Consider the following 19,920-nt stretch of genomic DNA (forward strand, 5'->3'; position numbering starts at 1 on the left):
TATTAAGAATTGTGTACAAAGTGAAATGTCTGTGTACTGATTCTCAATACAGCCAATAAAATCTCAAACACACACACACACACACACACACACACACACATACACACACACAAAAGAAACAAGGGAGACTGGGGATATAGGTTAGTGGTAGAACACTGGTCCAATATTTGTAAAGCCCTGGGTTTGATATTCAACAAAAGAAAAGAAAAGAAAGAGAGAGATGTTTGATAAATGACTAAGACTATCAGGTTTTTGAGGGGAAAGCTGTATTAAATATGACAATAAGAAAGTACTGGATGTGGTCTAGAATATCATAAGTCACTGAAGACACTAGTCAAGTAACTTATTATAAGGCTACTTTAAGCAGAACAGGCATCTGGACGAAATGATGTTTCAAGGTGAACACCTGCCTGATGTAGTCAAGGAAAAACAAGGAAGCCAGTATGGCTGAAACCATGAGAGACCAAGTGTGGAAGTGTCCTAAGAGGCCAATGAGATGACAGAATTCCAAATCATTGTAAAGACTTTTCTCTTTACTCTGAGATTGAGCCATTGCAGAGTTTTAATCAAGGAGGCTGTCCCTCTTATGTTGCTTAAGTTTTAACAATACTCTCTGGTTGTTGAGCTGAAAATAGATTTAGCAGAACAAGGGTGCAAATAGAAAGAATTCTTACACTCTATGGCCTGTAATATAAGTGAGATACATATATTTTTCTAATGTGTTTGGTGAAAGCTGTGATATTTCAACTTTGACTTCCTGGTTTTAGAAGGATAACTCTCTCTTGGGAAGGCTACAGATACACTATGTTTGGTCCAAACAGAATCAGTCATTACATGTAAAGATGTCTATCCAACATATAAAGAAGAGTGTCAAATAAATAGTTGACTATGGAAATCTGGAATTCAAGAGGGATTTCAAGGGTAGAAATATAAATATGAGATCATCAGATGAGGCATGTTATTTAGAACTAAAGTAAGATTGAGGGATCAATCTTACTTTACTATTTTAATATGACACGGAATGAAACTGCTTTTCTGTTGTAGTATCTAAACACATTTTAAGATAAATCTCAGCTGATTCAAATGAGAGATAATGAAAGAAATTTTCATCATCAGTTACTTTCCACATATGTATTTGTCCTGAGCAAATTCCCAAAGCACAAAGCTAACAGCTCTCAACTCTGCATTACTACTCTGCCTTTTCCGCTTTCTCAGTCCCTGTAGCTTATCTAACAATGCTAAACTGGTGGCAAAGCTGGCATGGCAAGTGGTTTATTGGTGCCTTTCATTATAATTCAAAAAATAGATGCCTCACCCTCTATAGGTATAGACTTGCAGTTTGAATGGTTTTCCAGTAAATGGTCTAACTTTTATTACCAAACTCCACCATCCCCAATGAGGCATTGCTATGAAAGCCTCTCAAAAGCACATTATTTGGGTCCATCTGCGGTGTGTTAAGCACAGTCCTCACAGTGTAGAAAATGTCTTTGATTCTACTGAATCCCAGACGTCTACTCATCTTCTGTTCCCTCATGGATTGGCTTCTCTTGTGCATACTCATCATCAATAGAAGAGAGATCTGAAGGGCTGAAGAAGGGGTCATGGAAAAGAGGGGAGGGCAAGGGGAGGTATTGGGAAATGAAATTGATCAAAGTGTGCTACATTCACATACCAATACACAACATGAAACCCACTATTCTATGTAAATTCACCATTAAAAAATAGACTACCTGAATGAAAATGTAATTTTAATGAGATGCTTGAAAAGTATAAATCAGGAGCTCCAAAGTGCTCATTTCAGTCACTGATCAATATCATTCTCTTCAGGGAGGATATTCTGTAAAGGAAACTTGATTGCTACATAAGCGTGCTTAATGAATGTGGAATTTAAAGGAAGGGCATTGTTGGCTAGAGACTCAAGGAGCCACAGACTGAAATGTTCTAACAGAACTGTGTCTGCTAGATGGCTGGAAGGTCTTATCTACTAATAAGTGAAATAATTTTTGCACTAGGAATCTATATTATATTTAATGAAAAAGGTTGTTTCCTTGGCATAGATTGCTCTGTAATTCCAAGTTTAGTGTTAAGGTTTTGATATGAGTTTCTCTCAAAAGCTCATGTGTGAGACAAATGTGAGAAAGTGTGAAGGTGAAATGATTGTATTATGAGAGCCTTAACCTAATCAGTGCATTAATCTCCTTAAAGGGATTACCTGAGTGGTGACTGTAGACAGGTAGGCATGTTATTTAGAGGAAGTGGGTCATTGAGGTCAGGACTTTGGGGTATATATTTTGTGACCTGAAATATTTTTGTGAGCTGTATATATTTTGTGAGCCTACTTCCTGTAGGCCAAATTCTGATTTTCCTTTCTCTGTGACACTCTACTATCATGATGTTCTACTTCATCTCAAACCCCAAAGGATGGAGTTGGTCATCTATGGACTGAGACTTCTGAAACTGTGAGCCCCCAAATAACATTTCACTCCTCTGAAATTGTTCTTGTCAGGTCTTTTGGTCACAAAAGCAAAAAAGCTGACTAAAACACAGGGGATCTAACTTTTGAGAAACTCTTCTCTTTTTTGCATGGATCATTCTGTTTTTGTTTTTGTTTTATGTCATTGATTCTATTTCTAATCTGTTGTTTCATTCATGAGGAGTTGACCTTATAGTTCTCACAGTTTTGTACAACTGTCACCAATTAACTATTCAAAACTGAGAGAAATGTCAACTTACTTAAACGACAAAAGTATTCATAAAACGAATTATTATGAATGAGCAGTGATCAACATGATTCACAAATATATTAAATTTGCATAGAGATTAGGAATTGATACACTGAATTTTGTTATAGGCAGAATTATTATTATTATTATTGTTATTATTATTTAAATAGTAATTCATGATTTATTTCCTTGTGCATTTTTAAAAGGTGAGTGAATGAAACATTGCCTTTTAAGAGTGTTATAAAGGGACACAAGCATTAAATCATGATTCAATTACCTGATTATAAATTTCCTGTGATTCATAAATTTGTTGAGACTTTGGGCTGTTCACTATTGAGCCAGAAAAGATAAGATTCAGATTTAGTAGTATCAGAACTGATTTTCCAACAAAATGGGTGAATCAAAATAAGGTCTAATTTTTCAACTTGAGTCAAAACATGCAAAAGATAAACCCAAACCAGAATAAGGAACCAAAGAAAAAGATAAGGCCATACATAAATCTTTTAAATGTCACTCCAAGTGAAATCTGTTCTTTATATGAAAATTAGAGATTCCAATGCACACTTCATTATGTACATGTGTACATATGTATATGACATGTGTGCATATATTCATATGCCATCTCAGTTGCTCAAGATCAGTATTTTGAAATAATTCAAAATGTTACATTTGAAAACTCACTTCTGAGAAAACATATTCTGTGGCTTGGACACCAAGTCAAACTCATTATTGCTAACCTCTTTAATATCTTGCTAGATATTTAGGAAGAAATTATTTTCCAAATTTTGGGTTATCAAAAAGTTAACTGCAACCATCAATCTCTACACATGAATTACTCAAGAAAATTATTGAAATTTTGCTTTATTGCCAAAAACATTTTAAATAATATTTGAAATAAACTACTCCATGTGTTATATCAAAGTACCTCTTATATTTCTTAACCTGAATAATGCCTTAACACACTTAAGATGCTCCTACCAGTATTTTCAGTTGTTTTGAATTTTTCCAACTTTTGTATCTCTTAAGACATAATGTAAAATATTAATTTTAGAATTTCAGCCTAAAGATAATTTCCATGTCATATGTATTAGTTACAAACTTACATATATGGCTCTAATCATTCTGATATATTATTGTACATTCTTATTTTTGTTCTGGCTTTTTAAAAGATTTTTTTCAATAGCTAAGGAGTACCAATAATTCAGTTATTATTTTAAGCAATTGTAGAATCACAAAAATTTAGAGTCAAATTTTACTTATTTTTGTTTATTTTCAAGCTTTCACTCTCACAGAAAGCTTTTAAATAAGCTTATCATTTATAGCCTTTTCTTTATTTCTAACAATTCCATCCAAATTAATTTCCAATGCATTGCTATAGTAAAACAGGAATATTTTCATAATTATTGGTAATTACGATCAAACAATTTTCCTTGGTTGTATCAATATTTTTATAAATAATTACAGAAGAAAAACACTATTTTTTCCTCTTTAATCTTTAGCCTATATTTGTATCTGTTAATATCTTAATAAGTTCACATTAAATCTGGTCCCAAAAGCCTTCTCTTATTTTTTGCAGAAAAACAAACATCTTCTTTGTTTTATGCTCCTCTATTACTTACTATGTGCTTTATAAATATGGATTTAATTGAATAAGGCAACTCTATATTATATAATATTATTGTTGTACAATCTTGTAATTTAAACAAATGCTCACAAATACCATTTCATTTGACCTGCCCACTCTCTTGCTAGGTAAATGCATCATTTGATGAGTTATTATGATTATTTTTTAATGTACAACATTTGAGTTGTAATGCAGAGTTTAACCAGGCACAGTCACACTAGAACTCAAATGAGATAGCATGCTGTTAAATGGCCTCTCTCTGACTGTCCCTCTCTCTCTCTCATTCATATCATATAAATCATCAAATCATAAACATCCATGTATATTAAATTCTAAAAAAGAGAAATCCTGAACTGTTAGAAACAGTTGACAGTAAACACCTTAATTTCCTGTCTAGACCCCAAAATTAAGATCTGCAAGCTGCATGATGAGACAATTATCGAAGGCAGCAAATGAAATATCTAATGAATAATAGCGAGAAAGGAATAAAAGAGTCAATGAATTATTACAGGAGAGAGGAAAATGAACAGACCTCAGGAGAGTGAAGGGGTGGGTTACAGAAAGATATACAGAGGGGAGGTGAACACTAATATAAGTGGGGTAGGTTGAACCAAGACTGCATCAGAGGTTAACCTCTCTCTTCCTGACCCACTGCAATAACTCTTGCCCCCAAATCAGAGGGAATGTGCTTGTGATCATAAGCAAGGATCATCAAGGGTCCTGAACCCCAGGGGTGTAGTGGAGTCCTATCACATACCTGGTAACAGAAGCCTTACACTGATTATATACTCTGCACATGAGGTGAGGAGACACTCCTCCACCAAGATAAAAAGTTCTACAGGCTGGCCTCCATGTCATGGTGAAGTTTAATCTTACCCCTGAGAACAGAGAGGAATAGTAGGGACAGTGAAGATTCATGCTGAGACCAGAGAAACCCAGGGCCACCTACTCTCTATGGGTGGAACTCCCTGCCCCCAGGAGCTCCACCTTCCTGGAAGACACACTGAGATAGATGCCATCAGAAAATCAGCTCAGTCTTGAAGAAGGAACATGAAGAAAATATTCTAAAAATCTTGAAAATCTTGCCTCTTATAAATGACTGTCATTAAAGTACATTTCATATGTTCCACTTTAATTTATTTGGAATGAAGATCTTATAAAGGCTGGGGAAAGTACTCAAACTGTATTTTTCTGAGATTTATCAACACTTTCTTTCATAAGCACGTATATATAGGTTGTGGGTAGTTTATGTAGAGAGGGTACTTGGCATGTGAGCATACTTCACAAGCTTCCTCCAGAAACGAGGGGGAGATGAAATTACATGGTCTATCTTAGAGTGGGGAGAGGGACAGGAAAACCAAGAGATGTTTTTACATTTATTTTATGAAAATGCTATGGAAGAGCCAGGCAAAGTGGTACATGCTTACAATACTAGCCTTTGGGAGGCTGAGGCAGGAGGATAGCAAGTTCAAAGCTAGCCTCAGCAACTTAGTGACTCCCTAAGCATCTTAGTAAGACCCTGTCTCTAAATAAAAAATAAAAGAGGTGAGGATGAAACTCAGTAGTGATGCATCCCTGGGTGGAAGAAACTATTCTTGTACTCTGAGAGAGAAAGGCCTCTGAAGTTCACTCTCTTCTCATATTTTCTCTTTTGAAATTATATGAGTTAAATATTGTTCTCTTTTTGCATTGACTATTTATATTAATTACCATAAGTTTGCAGATGCTTAAGGCAGGCTTGTACCTTCAGGACCCCCAAGGAAACCACACCCTCCAACCCAAACATGAAGGACATCCAGTAGAATACCTTCCTGAGACAGAACAAGGGCAAAATCAGGCCTTAGGCTCAGTGAGTTAAACTCCAACATACTCTGAGTTGAAGGTGTGTAAACTGTTCTTTTATCCATATAATTTGCCTAAGTTCACCTCTTTTAGATGCAAGAAAGTCTTTGAAGCCAGTTTCATGCTATGTCTGTGGTGGGTCTGAATCCTGGTTCCACTAATTATCTGTCATGCGAGTCTAAGCAACTATCTTAAGTTCTTTAATTTTCAATTTCCTACTTTGTAAAATTCAGCTGGTAATATAAAAGTGTTTATTTGAATGTTATTAATGTTAATTTCTCACATTTCTTCACATCTGGTTTATGTTTTTAAATGATGTAGAGAAGATAAGAATTAAGTGGGGGAAACATTATTGATACTTGCATGGAGGATATTCATTTTATTTTAAAGATATGTGCTTTTCCACTCACAGGAAAGAGCTGTATCTGACAAGATGTTGAAGATGGAAAGATTACATTACAAAATCACTTGCCTGTCTTGAAGACCACGTCTCTACCAGCACAGAGATGCTAAGTATGTCATTGCCTGGCTAGGTGTCTGCAATGAGGATGCAGGGAGAGGTCCAGAGTATGGTGAGAGAAGAGAGGAGAGGGACAAGGATTAGGGCAGACAAATGGCATGAATAGGTTGCATTATGATTTTTCTGAAGAGCATAGAGACAACCAGCAAACCCAAGGTATAAGAGAAACATCTCAGAGAACATCACACCCCAACATCTGTCTTGCTTTTACTGATGTGCTGGAAAAAATATCTAGAAGGATTTATGATGTGTCACATAAAATATTTGAAACACAGCTTCCTCATCAATTAAAAGGGAGCATGAAGACATATCTTTAAAAGATTTATATATAAGTTTAAAAGATACAACTTATGAAAAGAAAAAGAAAACCTTTGATTTAGATGAGTACAGAAAAGTATTTGTATATTCTCATTAGTCCACCTTCAAAATGAGAAATTAAGACCCAGTACTGAAATTACTCACCCAAGGTCCCACAGTTACTTAGTAATAGACCTGATTCAAGAATCCCAATCTCATAATTACATGTCTAAAGGTCTTATATTAATAGGATATCTGTAGTACTTTTCTTAAACTTCTAGGGTTGGAAAACTAGTAGTTCCAATGAATGTGCCTTAAATGTGTGCCTGAAAATAGAGTCAGTGAGGGGGACCCCAATGAAAGGAGTCAAAGGGAATATTGTGCTCCCACAGTGTGTTTTTGCTTTTAATAAAGGCTTTTATCTGCTTCCTAACCTCTTGAAACTCACTCAGCTCTTTGATCTAGTTGTCAAGAATTTGGATCCTGGATGGTCCTGTTGGGGTTCACTTATAATTTCAGTTCAGGAGGCTGAGGCAGGAGGATAAAAGAGGCCCCAAGGAACTAAGAGAGATCCTGTCTCAAAAGAAAAAAAATAATAAAAAGAACTAGGGATGCGGTTCAGTTCAATCCGCAGTACCAAAAGCAAGGAAAAGTACCATGCTATGCCCATGCCTTTGGGGGCCCTTGGTCTGCTGTAGAGAACATGCTTTGTCTTGATGCTGTTTTAGACTCTGGTGTTAATCACTCATTCCCTTGCCCAAGAGACAGTAATGAAATCCTTCTTCTGCCCTACCTATTCTGAAACTAGCAACATGTACTTTTCTACTTTAAGACCATCATGAAAGATGAAGGAAAGGCTAACAAGAATATTATTTAATAATTTCTTCCACAAACTCAGTGACAATACTTTGATTTTGTATAATAGACATTTTATTAATGTTGATGTTCTAGGATAAGCTGTTTAAATGAGTTTATTCCATAAGATGCTTAGCAACCTTAGACTAACAAAGTTTCGCTATGGTAATGACATGTAATGTACCTAAATTTGAATAATCTCTATCTTGATTATTGTTCCAATAGAACTATTTTTACTTGGGTAAAAAATTCAAATCACTAAGTAAACTGAAAAGTAATTCTGATTACTTTCAGATGAACTTGGCTTCTATTATCTTCTTTAGGAGGAAAAACATCAGTTACTCTGATGCCAGGTTTGGAATTGGCTTTGCTAATAACATGGTTTGTCAAGAATTTCCCCTTTTTTATACACAGCAGCGATGTTCATTGATGACTCTCTTATGAACTTTGCCTTCTCTTCTTCTCCCAAGTTGATAGGTAAGAGGTAGTCACCTGGACCCAAGAAAAATTCATCCCTGAGCAGGACTGTACAATCAGATAGTATGTCCCAGAATCCAAGAAGTGACTCAGCTTCTGTAGAAGATGATAATGGAATTATTGAATAAGGAAATCCTATGATCTAGAGAGACATATAGTTAAGGTTCTGGAAATAGTTGGCTCTCTATCTTTGCTGGGTGTTGATTATTTTTTTCTCAGTTGCTGAGATTATTCTCTCTAAATATAAGCATTTGTTTTACTTGAAATATTTTAAATTTCTGTTTCTTATGAAACTTTCCTTCCCTCCACAAGGTTTTTCAAAATATTGGGTTAATGGCAAACATATTGATGGGTAACTTATCTTTTCATTCTTTTCTTCTTTGATGACTACATTCTATGTAAGCATAAAATTCAACTCTTTTTAATTTACACACAAGGATACTGAGTTGGAACTCAGAGTTTCAACTGAGCAATCTGAATGTAGACATGTTATTTCCTGACCGCCCCCTGCCCCATGCATTTCCTAGAGTTACATGACATCAATCCACACAAAATATTTTTTTCTGAGACAATAGTGACTTCTTTGCACTTAGCTTTAAATATTTTAAAATTTTAATTCTTTATTTTTCATCAGAAAATGCCACCAATCTCTTCCACATTTTTTCTTATGGCGTTTTTCATGTCCTTATTCCTAAAAGTGTAAATCAAAGGATTGAGCAAGGGAGTTAGCATAGTGCAAAATATTGCCACAATTTTGTCAAATGAGAAGGCAGATGGAGGCCGTGCATACATAAATATGCATGGGACAAAGAACAAAATCACAACAGCAATGTGAGATCCGCAGGTGGACAGAGCTTTCTGACGCCCTTCAGAACTAATGGTTCTCAGAGAGAAAAAGATGACACCATAGGAGACAAGCAGCATGGAAAATATGATAATGCAGATAGACCCACTGTTGGCAATCACCAAAAGGCGAAAGATGTGAGTGTCAGTGCAGGCCAGCTTCAGTAATGGGTACAAGTCACACATGATGTGATCGATGATATTGGGGCCACAAAATGGCAGCTGGAAAGTAAAGAGAATCTGTATGATGGAATGTAAGAAGCCCCCTGTCCAGGCCACCCCCACCAGAATGCCACAGAGCCTCCAGTTCATGATGGCAGAATAGTGCAAGGGCTTGCAAATGGCCACATAGCGGTCATAGGCCATGGATATGAGGACAATCACCTCTGCCCCAGCAATGAAGTGCTCAGCGAAGATCTGCATCAAGCAGCCTTCAAAGGAGATGGTTTTCCTCTTCTGGAGGGAGTCCGCAATTGTTTTGGGGGCAGTGACTGAGGAGAAGCAGGCATCCAAGAAGGACAGGAATGCCAAGAAGAAGTACATGGGAGAGCCCAGCAGTGCAGGGCTGCATAGGATGGTCACTACAATCAGCATGTTGCCCCCAACAGTTGCAATATAAATAAACAAAAATACTGTGAATATTATTTTCTGAATATTTGGATTCTGTGAAAGCCCCAGGAGCACAAACTCAGTTACAATACTTTGGTTTGGCATAACGTTGAAGGAAAAAGCTCATCAATATGGGTGACAGTTGCCGTATAGATGAGAAGTAGTTTTTAATCTCAAATGCCAGCTTTGATTAAGCAGTGGTGGCTTCCTGAAGTGAATTACTGCATAGCATGGAACAGGAGCTGGGGTTAGTTGATGCCATCCCTCATCAGAAGACTGCCTTAGATACAAGAGAAGAAATAGCAGGCAGTTAAGATGCCATCGAAAACCATGGCTACTCTTCAAATATTTCCTTAAACCTAGGTACTGAATTGGACCTTTAAGTGAATTAACTCATTTCTTATAAAAGAGAAATACCTATGCAAAGGAACTTAACTCTACACTTAGCACATATAAAAGTACAGACTATGTGTTTATTTTTAATTACTCATCATTTTGAAATGTTTATAAAAATAAAAAATATCAGTGCCGTCTGGATGAGTAAATAAAATAATGCAAGAAAAGCAATTGTCTGAACTCACTGCTGGAAGTTATCTGTGCTGGGACTTATTATCTTTTGTCATTGATGAGAGGTTCATTCTTAAAGACTTTAAGTTCAAGTCAACAATGGTTGTTAGATGTGGGATTTTAACACATAACCTCCATGTCCTACACAAGCCCTTGTCATAGAATCAACATGGAAAGAGGTGGGGATTTTTTATTTATAGCAAGGACCTCAAAGTAGGGGTGACATTTCTAGAGGCTCCATCCACCCTGTAAAAGTTAACACCTCTCATTCCTTTATTCATGTGTGAAAGAGGCATCTTGATGAAGGAAAAAAAAATGATATGGAATCAGAAGTTGAATTCATATTTCACCTGGATAATGATTCCTGATTTTGATTTAATTTTCAATTTTACACACAGTCTTGAAGGGTGACTGTGTTCTCACCTGCATGTGTAACTGATATGTCTAATAATATGTTCAATAGGTTGTGTGTATATATGTGTACATGTATTCATAAGCATAAGACTGTTAAATAGATGAATAAAAGATTTATAGAATTTGTGTGTTATGAATGAATTGATTTTTATGAATGACAATTACCAGAAATGTCATTAAAATATCAATGAGATTTAAAAATATACAACTGAGTATGTTAGAATTTATACTTTATCTTACTTTAAAACAATTATTTTCATTATTTCCCAATGATTTAGACATCTGTAAATGTTTCCTGTACTATACACTCCATATTCAGTTAAAAATTGTCACCAAAAGAACAGGAATGTCAACTAAACCTACAAGATCATTGGACCAGACAGCAGCCATTTATTTAACATTAAAATCAACATGTAATTACAGTAGTGCTCTGCTTAGCCCAGGGCCAAAGCAGGAAAGAGAATAAAGTGACATAAATAAGAATGTCAGCTCCAGACTCTTGCAGATTTGAACTCAAATTCAAGTCTTTTTACTTTTTTGGCATTAAACATTTACTTCAAAAATGTAAAATTCTCAAAGCCTCAGATTTCACTTATAATGGGTATAATAAGTTTGTGGCAAGATTCTGTGAGACTTAGATTAAGGACATGGGCAGGAAAACAATAATGTATTAAGAGACACAGAAATATATTCACCACATTTTAAATGTTCTTAATAATGCCTTAAAACATTTTTATAGTCTCATACCCTATATATTCTCACACTCCTATTTCATGCAGCTTTGTTGTAAGAAAAAAAGTTTTTTTGATGGAATTACAAAAGACCAAATCTCTATATTAAATGAATAATCAATTTTATGCTTACAACTCCTTAACTAACAAATTTTAAAACTATTTTAGCATTAAAATATTCATTAATTATGAGAAAACCAACCTTTTCTTTGTTCAGACAAAGAACTTCCAAGTTGTTAAAAACTTTTGACGGTGGAAAGCAAAGTGTCACTTAATGGATAATTGTTCTAAATATTATATGTTATTCTGTATTGAAACCTGAAACAGAAAAGGCAGTAGTGAAAAATAAATACTGAATACAATCGTGTTTTTTTAAGACAGTTTTGACAAATTGCTCATTGTAATGCAAGATGATAGTATTGGTACAGAGGAATATTTAGGAATTCTTTATACTATCTTGGCTACTTTTCTTATTATCTAAATTTACTTCAATACAAAAAGTTATTTAGAAAGAAGAAAAAATGTTCAGGATTTGCCATAAAAACTTCAATATTCAGTTATCCTTTGTCATTCAACAATTATGTGTCAGCCCCCTGTCCCATAAAGTAGTGACAATAGCCCTTGCTCAAACTCCCTGACTCATGAGAGGCAAAGAGACATTATTTTGAGCATGCTTTGCACATTATAGATCAAAATCAAGATGTAAAATATTGACTTCAGCATTATTTTAAAGGAATGTCTATATACTCACAAAGTGAGCTGAAAATATAAATCAGTTGTCATTATCAGTAGTTTTTATTACCAGATTTTGAACAATTTTAAATGCATTTGTTTGTATATATAAGTTAAATTTGCATATATTTTAAGATAAATATTGCTATTACAAATAAAGTTTTAGATAAATACTCCATAATTTATTACCCTTCCTGATGTGCTTCTTAAATTCACAGTAGTTTTAACTGTAACTTGTGTTTTATCTGCAACAGTATATTATGTATGCCTTAATTATGTAGCTGAAACAATCCTCTCCCTGACTTTAGGGCTTTCTTCAGCTTTCAGTCTTTCCGTCCTCTCTATGTGATTCTGCTGATTTCCCTAAATGTTTCAACTTTTATGCTCTTACTATTTCAGGAAATTAAAAAAAAATAAGTAAAAATTACTCTCTTTCTGAGGCAGGCACATAACACTGTTTGACATCAAATGTTCATAGGGAAAATTAAGTGGACACATTTAAAATCAGAAGACTCTATTCTGTGGCATGAGTCACTTTTCCTTACCTACAATGTCCTTCCAGGTACATTCGTTAGTGTGTGGTTTAAGAAATGGTATTTTAGAGTCCCTCCAAAACTGTAAATGTCACAGAAGGGCTTAAATTTCCCATGCTCCAACACCAGTCTGTTTTATACATCTTCAGAATATCCTACATTTTAATGTAAAACATCAGGAAAAAAGTGTTAGGAGATGTATGGTAAATGAGAACTTTTTAATACTGTAAGTAAAATGTTACTGGAGAGCTAAGACAATAGCATGAATTAGTTGTATTTCTAAACTATGTGGATTTATCTTGAAAATGCAAAGCTGGACATAATTCTAGTTTCATGAGATTTGGAGTAATCCCATGCCCCTAAATAAAAAGTGATTCACTCTGTTACCATAGCTGCTGTCTATTGAGCACTTATTATATAATCAACTGGTGTCTTATAGGCTCCACATGTACTTTATTTGTTTCTATATATTTAGAGCTTAGTAGTATTTTTAGTCCTCTTAACGATGAGGGGTCTGGAAATTAGAAAGGTTTTGAAAGTAGCCAGGTATACTCACCTATCATTGATAGATCCATGCATGGCATTAAACACACTAGCCCAACTACAACACCAGCACTTTTAAATCTTATACCACAATTTAAAACCATTTTCTCAAAATACAAATATTTGAATTATAAATCTCACCATTTATCAATTCTTTTAAAATTATAGTGATGATAACCTCCTATTGTCTATGGAAATGTCTATTTGGTGGAGGCCAAAATGCAATGTTTACATGCAACTCTTCCTTCTACATCTAAAAGAGAGAGGAAGAGCATCTCTTGCAGTCCAGATGGTGAATATTTCCACCACCTCTCAAGTGCAGCCTTCAACATGGTCTAATGGAAAAGAGAAATAACAAAGTATCCTCTTAGATTTCCAGCTGATTTTAAAGAGGTTTTGGTGAGAGGTCATGTATCAGTAGAATTGCTTTTCCCCAGGGTTTGTATACTTGCCATTCATGTGGCAATACAATTTTCCATAGATTTTGTTTGCAAAATGCTTATGTGCCTGAGCAATTAGAGTGCTTTATTTGTTGGCAAGTTTTCAGTTTGATATTCTTCCTCTTTTTTAAAAAATATTGATTCTGGGTTTGAAGATATTTTCACTTTCCTTTATGTTTAGGAATAGAATATTATATCTAGGAGAATATGGTACTTTTAACAACTTTTTAACAATGGATGCTTATTAAGAATGACATATTTTATGTGTTAATTTTCAAATAGTTAGGAATTAAATCAACATATAAGCTTTCCTTTCAGCCCCTAATTCTGATATCCCATTATTTCAAAATTAAAAAAAAAAAAACACAAAACAACACTTTTTAAAAAGGAACTGATTTTTTCTCTTCTCATTTTATCAAAAAATAAGGTGTGACAGGCTGTTTGCTCAATTAGAATATTATATTGATTCCAAGGCTTTAAGGACCACTTAGATTTAGGTTATTGGATCCCTTCATAGAAGAACCACACTAAAAAGTTTGTGGCTCTATAGAGTTTTTAAACAATTTCCCTTATCTGTTTTATATCTGTTCACATTACATAGAAAAATGTAGAACTGAAACGATTCATCAGAAAACTTAAGGCACAGGAGGGCTATCACTTTATTCATCTATAGAATAAAGGAATTGGAATTATATCCTTCAAGTGAATTTTTTGAAGTGTACTTTCACATAAAGAATCACTTGACCTGAACCTCACACTGTGAGGGGAAATGATGTTTTGACAATGTGACTCAGTAGCAAGTTTCTAGAAATTCATTCTGGAATTCTGGTTCTGACTTTTAACCACGATTACCATCTGCCACGTTATTTATTAGGATAATAATGCCCTTTGTTTTTCTTTATCATTCATTATATCATTATACATATCTATATATCTATATATATATCTATATATATATCTATATATCTATCTATCTATCTATCTATCTATATATATATATATATATATATATTGTTTTTTTTTTCTGTTGGAGGAAGAGAGTAGGACAACATGGAAATAAGACTGCAAATATGGAATGGAGCAGAAAAGAGTGACACAGATGAGAAAGTGACAGGCGTAATGACTTTTCTTGATAAGAAATTAATCTGTGAGCCAAGAAGCAGTGCTTATATACTTTTTAAATTATTCATTTGCAACAAAGTTTGTGGATTCCTAGTATCAAGGCAACTCTCTTCCAATTCCAGTCCAAAAGACAACTCTTTTGGCTATATTCAGGACCTGTGTATGTTGAAATAAATGCCTCTGAAGTTTCCAATTCCATCTACTTACCGCTATTTTATATTAATACCCATGATACCATATCATTTATTGGACTTCCCATGAACACTGACTTCCAAAGACCCTCTCAAGGATATGTTCTTGATAATAAGGACAAATCCCAATCTGAGGATCAGAGTATGCTTGTGAGCGATGATTCATTTCCTGGTCATGTGAAACTGGCTGCACTTTTATGGTGTAAGTACAGAGTTACCAGCCATCTGACAGCATGTTCCCTTGAAGGAGTCTGACCATAATCACTGCATTCCTGGAAAGCGGTATCATTTTCCCCCCTGTTCTGATTACGTTTTTATTGCTATAGTCTTTCCTCTTGAAACTGCATTTACTCCATTTCATATGTTTTGATTTGTTGAATCTGGCATTTCTGTTTGTATGTAAATAGTTTTTTTGTGGGATTCTAGGGATTAAATCCAGGTCCTTGCACACGCTGTGCACAAGCTCTAACACTGAAATATGCTTCCAAATCTGAGTGACATCTTTTAACTTGGTTGTTAATTTGTTTATTGGTCCATTAGTTATTTAAAGACCTTTCAATTTTCAATTATTTGTTAATTCTTTGAATTCCTTGTTATCATTGACCATTATCATCAGAAAAGATGCTTGATATTATTCACTTTCTTGAATTTGTTTAAACTTGTAATATGGTCTAACATTGAATTTATCCTGGAAAATAAAGGTCTATGCACTTGATAAGAATATACATTCTCCTGTTTTGTATGTAATGTTCTGTACACGTACCTTAGGTCAAGTTAGATGTTTAGTTATAGATTTTAATATCTATGATATGTTGTTTTATGAATGTGGGATATTTATGTTTTCTGCATTACAGTCATTGTTGACTTTAGGTTGATTAATATTTCCTTTTTTAATTATGTTTTATTTACATATGACAGCAGAATGTATTGCAATTCTTATTACACATATAGAGCACAATTTTTCATATCTCTGGTTTATACAAAGTATATTCACACCGATTGGTGTCTTCATACGTATAATTTGGATAATAATGTCCATCGCATTCCACCATCATTTCTAACCCCATGCCCCCTCCTTTCTCCTTCCACCCCTCTACCCTATCTAGAGTTCATCTATTCCTCCCATGCTCCCTCTCCCTACCCCACTATGAATCATCCCCCTTATATCAGAGAAAACTTTTGGCCTTTGGTTTTTGGGATTGGCTAACTTCACTTAGCATTATCACCTCTAACTCCATCCATTTACCTGTAAATGCCAAGATTTTTTTTCTTTTATAATATATCATTGTGTATATATGCCACATTTTTTAAATCCGTTCATCTACTGCAGGGCATCTAGGTTGGTTCTACAGTTTAGCTATTGTGAATTGTGTTGCTATATACATTGATGTGGCTGTGTCTCTGTACTATGCTGTTTTTAAGTCCTTTGGGTATAGGTCGAGGAGAAGGATATCAAATGGTGGTTCCATTCCCAATTTTCCAAGAAGTCTCCATATTGCTTTCCATATTGGCTGCAACAATTTGCAGTCCCACCAGCAGTGAATGAGTGTACCTTTTCCCCCACATTCTCGCCAGCACTTATTGTTGTTCATCTTCATAATAGCTGCCATTCTGACTGAAGTGAAATGAAATATTAGAGTAGTTTTGATTTGCATTTCTCTAATTACATTTATCATACATTTTTGATTATATATCATCTTCTGAGAAGTTTCTGCTCAGGTCCTTGCCCCTTTTATTTATTGGATTATTTGTCTTTTGGGGGGGCTTATCTTTTTGAGTTCTTTATTTACCCTAGAGATTAGTACTCTGTCTGATGTGTGAGGTGTAAAGATTTGCTCCAAGATGTAAGCTCTCTTTTCACCTCCCAGATTGTGTCTTTTGCTGAGAAGAAACATTTTAGTTTGAGTCCATCCCATTTATTAATTTTTGATGTTAATTCTTGCGCCAAAGTAGTCTTATTAAGGAAGTTGGGGCCTAATCCCACATGATGGAGATTAGGGCCTACTTTTTCTTCTACTAGATGCAGGGTTTCTAGTTTTATTCCTAGGTCCTTGATCCATTTTGAGTTGAGTTTTGTGCATGGTGATAGATAAGGGTTTAATTTTATTTTGTTGCATATGGATTTCCAGTTTTCATAGCACCATTCATTGAAGAAACTGTCTTCAGTGAATGTTTTTTGGTGTCTTTGTCTAATATAATCATAATTTTGTGGGTTAGTCTCTGTTTCCTCTTTCTGTACCATTGTTCTACCAGTCTGTTTTGGTGCCAATATTATGCTGTTTTTGTTACTATTGCTCTATAGTATAGTTTAAGATCTGGTATAGTGATGATATCTGCTTCACTCTTCCTGTTAAGGATTGCTTTAGCTATTCTGGGTCTCTTATTTTTCCAGATGAATTTCATGACTGCTTTTTCTATTTCTGTGAAGAATGTCATTACGATTTTGATCAGAATTGCATTAAATCTCTGTAGTGCTTTTGGAATTATGGTCATTTTGATAATATTAATTCTGCCTATTCAAGAGCAAGGTAGATCTTTCTGTCTTCTAAGGTCTTTTTGACTTCTTCTTTAGGGCTCTGTAATTTTGATTATATAGATCTTCCACCTCTTTCATTAAGTTGATTCCCAAGCATTTTATTTTATTGAGGCTATTGTAAATGGGATAGTTTTTCTCATTTCCCTTTGAGATGATTTGTCACTGATATACAGAAATGCCTTTGATTTACGGGTCTTGATTTTCTAGCCTGCTATTTGCTGAAATTATTTACTAGTTCTAGAGTTTTCTGGTGGAGCTTCTTGGGTCTTTTAGGTAGAGAATCATATTGTCAGCAAATAGCGCCAATTTAAGTTCTTCTTTTCCTATATGCATCCCTTTAATTTCCTTTGTCTAATTGCTCTTGCCAGTTTTTCAGTAACTACATTAAATAGAAGTGGTGAAAAGGGGCATCCCTATCTTGTTTCAGTTTTTAGAGGGAATGCCTTCAATTTTTCTCCATTTAGAATGATGTTGGCCTGGGGCTTAGCATAGATGGCCTTTATAGATGTTGAGATATGTTCCTGTTCTCCCTAGTTTTACTAGTGTTTTGAACTTTATGTTCTATTTTGTCAAATGCTTTTTCTGTGTCTATTGAGATGATCATAAGATTCTTATCTATTGATGTAATGAATTACATTTATTGATTTCTGTATGTTGAACTGTCCTTGCATCTTTGGGATGAATCCCACTTAATCATGGTGGATGACCTTTTTCATATGTTTTTGTATTTGATTTGCCAGAATTTTATTGAGAATTTTTGCATCTATGTTCATTAGATGCCACAGTCTGGCTGGGCACAAATCACGAGCCACCACACAGCTTGTAGATTCAAACAGCAACTCTTTATTCCCGAACTCACACCAGCCGTCTACAATCACGTTCTGGGGAAATCCACGTTCTCTGCCCAAATCCACCTCCACTGGGCTTCTGTCTCCCAAAAAATACTGTCTGAATCCCGTGAGAACTCAAGGGGAACTCAGGCAGCAGGATACGCCCTATTCCCAGCAGGAATAATCTTAAACCTGGAACCACCCTAAACCCGGATAGTCCTAAAAAGGAATGCCCTAAACTCAGATCATCCTAAACCGGGAACACCCTAAACCCGGATCCGCCTTGGTCCTTGAGCAAGGTCACCTACATGCAATGTCACTGCAAAGTGTCCTATTTCCACGAGTCCTTCCACTAAGCAACATGGGGTACGCTGGCAAGGAAATTGTCATACCTACTTGGCTAATGGCTCCCAGCATCTCCCCCCTTCTGATTAATTAAACAACAAGCAATGTGGCTTAAGGACCGTGCCTGGTAGGTTGTCCAATTCAACATATGGTTCTTACCCGTCATCGGAAAACTGACCTTTAGGCGTCAGCCTCCTGTCTTAGGTTGATACCACTGCAATTGGATCATACCCATCACTGACTACCGGTCCAGCATATAGCCATTGGCCCCCAAATTTTAGACCATCACTAGCAGAAGGGAGGAGGATACAGAAATGCCACGACACCAAGCCAATTGACAGCTCCTTGGGAAAAATTGCATCACTGGTGATACCATCAGCAAAGATATGTCAGCACTACCACAATTAACATGGGGTGCGCTGGCAAGGAAATAAAAATTGCATCACTGGTGACACCATCAGCAAAGATATGCCAGCATTACCACAATTTGCTGCACCAAACGATAGTTACATAGTCCAGGCAAGTTCTGCAAGCAGTTCAAAGCGGAGGAATCTATCAATATGTCCATTTCCTCCCAAAATCCGTTTCTTCCCAAAGTAAGTTGACTCCTTGATTGAGCATTACTTGTTGAGTTATATTCATTGATGCATCAGTTTATACAGTTTACTGTGATAGCTATCATAGAAGCTGTAGCTTGGTTTTATCTTTGTCTTCACCGGCACTGGGATGAAGATAGGAATTCTGGCAATGATGCTAAAGAGACATTATCCTGAAAAGAATTATTAAATATAATGAAAAGGAAAGGTGAAAGTAAACAAACAGATCTGTTAACCTACTTTAAAAACAATACTTAATAGCTGTTTACCTAATTTAAATTAGTAAACAAACAGATCTGTTAACCACCTTTAAAAACAATCCTTAACAGCTGTTTACCTAATTTAAATTAAACCATTTAAATCACGTGAATAAAAAAAAAATAATAATAATTCGGATCCATTTTTTCATGAGCGCTCCTCATATAAGAAATATGGACATACGCACATACAGACATACAACACAAAACACAAGAGTGCACACAAACGTACAACACATAAGAAAATAGTAAAGGCCTTGTAGCTTTACCTAGGTGAAATATCCATTGCAATG

At 35.2% G+C, this 19,920-nt stretch overlaps 1 protein-coding gene across 1 annotated transcript; it reads right to left on the reverse strand.

Annotated features, from left to right (window-relative positions):
* Positions 1 to 8,968: 8,968 nt before the first annotated feature.
* LOC114093714 (olfactory receptor 4C15-like) lies at positions 8,969 to 9,895 on the reverse strand. The gene has a single exon (XM_027936604.1). The coding sequence runs from the start codon at positions 9,893 to 9,895 to the stop codon at positions 8,969 to 8,971; it is 927 nt and encodes a 308-aa protein (XP_027792405.1).
* Between the last annotated feature and the right edge of the window lie 10,025 nt (positions 9,896 to 19,920).

Source organism: Marmota flaviventris, chromosome 9, assembly GCF_047511675.1.
Source record: "Marmota flaviventris isolate mMarFla1 chromosome 9, mMarFla1.hap1, whole genome shotgun sequence".
Classification (NCBI taxonomy): domain Eukaryota; kingdom Metazoa; phylum Chordata; class Mammalia; order Rodentia; family Sciuridae; genus Marmota; species Marmota flaviventris.